General features: G+C 33.2%; 1 protein-coding gene across 1 annotated transcript in view; it reads left to right on the top strand.

Annotated features, from left to right (window-relative positions):
• CFAP47 (cilia and flagella associated protein 47) overlaps window positions 1–4,686 on the top strand; it is a 296,774-nt gene that overhangs the window by 150,639 nt on the left and 141,449 nt on the right. Inside the window, exons 38-39 of the mRNA XM_012807582.2 lie at window positions 1,692–1,842; window positions 3,317–3,405. Coding sequence (XP_012663036.2) covers window positions 1,692–1,842; window positions 3,317–3,405 — 240 coding nt within the window. The remainder of the gene's footprint in view (window positions 1–1,691; window positions 1,843–3,316; window positions 3,406–4,686) is intronic.

The following is a 4,686-nucleotide window of genomic DNA, read 5'->3' on the forward strand; positions in this document are numbered from 1 at the left end:
CGCCACCTTAGGTGTATGTGGCTGGCGCCTTAGCCACTTGAGCCACAGGCACCGAGCCAGATTATGGTCATTCTTGAACACTTCTTTTTCCATCAACTTCTATGGAGATTCAATCCATTATCAGGTTCTACTGATTTCACCACATGTACTGTAAAATTGGTATCTTTTCTCTTACCCACCTCTTCCACCTCAATTTAATTTGACGTCATCTTTATACTAGGCTGCTTCAGTCATAAAAGGCTTCTTTGCAGTCTATCCTTTATATTAGAAGGAAAACTATTTTTAATGCAAATTTGAACACAGTATTTTTCTGCTTTAAATATTCCAATAACTTCTCATCACCATTAGAATATAGATTGCATATTTCAAAAATGTCCATGTGGCCTTTCATGGCTATCTCTTAGTTACATCTTATATCCATAACCTATTTGCTCTCTAAGCCTCGGAACTACTGGCCTTTGCTCAGTTTTCAAACACATAATTTTCCTTACAAGAATTCCTAGATGTCTTCTTTCTTCCTCTGATCAATGTTGCTAACTCTTTCCTGTCCTTCACATCCCACCTAACTTATCACTTCCTCTGACCCTTCAGACCACATCACAGTCCTCATTATAAGCTCTCATATCACTTCTTGGCACATGCATAATTTGTAATTTTTCACCTTATTTTGTAATGATGTAATTAATATCCACTAAGTCCTATAGAATCCAGGAGATTAGGAATAGGTTATTTTTTTCCCCTAAATACTGCATCCTTAAAACCTAAAATAGTGCTTGGAACATTTTAAGTCCTTTATAAACATGAAGTGAATGAATGAGTGAATGGTTGTATCTAATGATAACTTTGAGAATATCCCGAAAAATGCTAAATCACTCATAAGTATCCTAACATAGAATTTGAGCCTGTTTTCCTCAAGACCTCAAGGTAAAATTTTTGTTGTTCTCAAATTCAAGACCGTAAGTTTTTCATAATGCTCCTTTTACATGAATCGAGGAGATTGGGGAGGATACATATCTGACTAAAAATCATCCCCATTCCTGCTAGATGTGAACTGCAATTTTTCCCCACAAATTGATTTTCTCGGTAGGGTCCCATGGTGTCAGAGCTCACAGCAACCTCAAACTCTCGCCTCAAGTGATCCTCTTACCTCAGTTTTTCTATTTTTAGTAGAGACAGAGGTCTCGCTCTTGCTTAGGCTGCTCTTAAACTCTTGAGCTCAAGTATTCCTTCCACCTTGGCCTCCCAAGGATTATAGGCATAAGCCACCTTGTCTGGCCTTGGTTTTGAGTTTTGAATGATATTTTCAATAATGGCTTTATGTATTTTTTAAAATTCTTAATTTTCAATATTTTTCCCATGTAACCAAACACCAGTGGCATGATTAATCATTTACCTAAATGGTAGCACAGAATGTTCTATGAAACAGATTTCCTATAGCTTATTATTAGAAAATCCTTTATTTGAGAGATTATATATTTGGAAGTTAACTTTAGATTTATTGTGTATTAAGATATCTTGATGACAAAAACTAGATCAGAGACTTCTTGAGGACTGTAGCCATCTTTCATTTTATTGTAGAAGTGAGTACATGTCAGGGTTTAGGTACTGGACACCAGGTCTACACAGAAAACAGGCTTATTAGTTGTCTTTTTCTTGATACAATGTTTCCTCTTTTATCTTTTATCAAACAGAAGCCAAATTAATCTTAGTCTGAAATTCACCAGTCGTTTTCTTCACCCTGCTGAGGCTTCATTGATATTAATTTCAAAAAGTAAGAATGCGTTTGGAGGAACTGCTATGACTTTTGCCCTAAAGGGTGAAGTTGTTGATTTCAAAGCCATTGTAAGTAAATTTTATCTATCTTGTCTGTGGTTTTTTCCCATCTGAGACTGGGAGTGTCACCATGGTATGGCTGTTGTTCTACATTTTATCTCTGCACGCCAATTATTTTTGAGTATGATCCTTCTGAGAGATTTGGGATTTAAATTAAAGCAGTCCTAGGCCTGTGTCTGTTTTTTTTTTTTGTTGTTGTTGTTGTTTGGACAAAATGAAAGTATACAGTATAGTAAAGTAAATACAGTAAGTAAAGTATATAGTAAAAAGGACTTTACTCTGATAGGAAAATTCATCTGTTTATCTTCAGTGTAGTGTGGAACAAATTCATTATAAGGATAGTGCTAATTCTGCCATCTATTGAGAGGTGATGGTGTTCCAGACCAAATTCTAAGTCTTTGTATCTCAAAGGATGGAAAAGAGGGATTTTTAATTCCCTGTAAAATGGTTGTGATATTGTTGAATTGTGAATTGATTTTTATGACAATTATCTTGCCTAGATTTTGTTTTCTACCGTGAATGTACAGTAAAGAAGTAAATTCAGTATATTGCCAGGTTACCACATGGACTATAAATAATTTTAGGTATGCAGGGTAAGAGTGGGAAATAGACAATGACTGTAGAGAAGGGTTGAATGGGGCCAGTCGAATGAGGAAACCTCAAGATACTCACATGGACAGTCTGGCTTATTAGACAGTGATGCCCAGACAGGAAATGGGCATTTGTCACTGAGATGTATATTGTGATCTTCTGATATCCTCCAGAATAATGAATACTTAAACTTTATAGCTCTCTCATACAAATTCTCTGAAATAAGACATTATTTTAAGGTATCCTGGGACAGAAAATCTGACACATAAAGCTCATGCAACTCTGTTTCTCTCTCTGCTCACTCCTGGTCTTAAGTTACCAGGAAATAGATTTGATAATAATGGAGAAATAAAATAAGGCAAGAAGATGATCAGTCTAAAACTGTAGAATTCCTAGGAATTTTTCCTTTATTGATTTCTTTTGGATGATTCAAAATTTTCATTTTATACCTGTGCTTTTATTATAATAACAATTATAAGCACAGGCATTATCTATGTAGTCATGCCACACTCACCAACACTCCCACACGCAGATATTCATGAGCACACACACCTGTCTCTTATGTTATGTGCATTAGACATGTGAGGCTGAATAATTTGCAAATGAGAATCATGTTAAGTCATTTAAAAAAACTAATTTTAAGAAATTCAATTTGGGAAAACCTATTTTGATGAACAGTTTAGTTATTAGTATAGTACTATTGATCAGTGATGGAGTATATGTATTTTTTTTCTTTCTCACCCAGATTTTAGCAGTACAATGTTTGCAGGAAAAGGGGAATTATATAGCCAGGGTAAAATTTTACGGGATGGTTTATAGATTTTTTATTTTATAATTTAGAATATCCATTTTTTATTATCATGTTATATGATTTATTTTTACCTTACCTTAGGAAGTTATAAAATGCACATCTCCATGTTATCAATGGAAAGAATTCACTGTGAATGTGAAAAACCACTTTGAAACTGATGGAAACTTTAGGTAAGTTATTGTTTTGGTGTAAATTTCTTGCAGTTAGCTCTCTCCACTCTTAAGAGAGATATGTAATTTTCTCCATCTCTTCAACATACACTATTCTGTGTATATTTTTATAAAACTTAGAATCATTATGAGATAATGAAGGTAAATTTTCTTGAAATGATCAAACCAACTTTATAAATTTTATTAATGTGCTATTTCTTTTCTTTTCTTTTTTGAGGCAGAGTCGCATTCTGTTGCCCCAGGCTAGAATGCCAAGGTGTCATAGTTCACAGCAACCTCAAACTCCTAGGCTCAAGACATCTTTTTTGCCTCAGGCTCCTGTATACATGAGCTATTTCTTGAGATACCATATTCTTTCCATTATTGAAAAAAATAATAATTAATAGACTTTTTACTTTTAATTGTATTCCATCTGTTATCATCCAAAAATGAAATACTGATTCAAGTAGAAAAACATTTCTACCTAGAGCATTATGATTAATTAACATTACACATTAAATATGCATTTGTTCATCTTGAGATTTAATAACAACAAAAACAAATATTTAAAATGAAAATAAAATGAAAGTACGTACTATTTAGGGACACAAGAGAAAAATAATTGTTTAGAAATTTACACATTAAGGGTAATTTTAATCGATACATAGGAAAATATCTTGGGTATTGATTAAATTAGGAACTCTATTTTTTCCAGCTTTAAAAATCAGACCCTTAACATACTGAAACTAGAAGTTATCAATATGCTTGTTATTTTAGTATTTGATAATTTCTAGTTACTCTATTCATTGTATGTCCAGGATTTTAGTAGTTTCCTTTTAGTAATTTCAATAATTTTTGATAAAACAACAATTGTGTTGAAACAGTTGGTAAATTTATGGTTTCTGTGTACATGTGAAGGGGAATATTACTTAGTATAATTTTATTGACATGTTATATTGAAGTGTTAGGAATACAAAATGTCAGAACATGTGGTATAAATCCAGTATTAAATTATGCCCTTAAATGCATCAAAGACTGACTCACTGACTTAAATGAACCAAACTTCTTCAGAGAAAAACTTAATCAAACAAATTCAGCCTTGTATTTTTTTTTTTATTGAATGGTAACTGTGTACATTAATGCACTTCTTCTGGGGTACAGTGTGGGGTTTTCACATGCAATCTGAAATACTTCCATCAAACTGCTCAACACAGCCTTCATGTCATTTTCTCAGTTATTGCTTTAAAACGTTCACATTCTACTCTTAGAAAGATTCACCTGTACCCCTATAAGACACCTCAG

This window comes from Otolemur garnettii, unplaced genomic scaffold (genome assembly GCF_000181295.1).
Source record: "Otolemur garnettii isolate 467f Iridium unplaced genomic scaffold, OtoGar3 scaffold00072, whole genome shotgun sequence".
Lineage (NCBI taxonomy): Eukaryota > Metazoa > Chordata > Mammalia > Primates > Galagidae > Otolemur > Otolemur garnettii.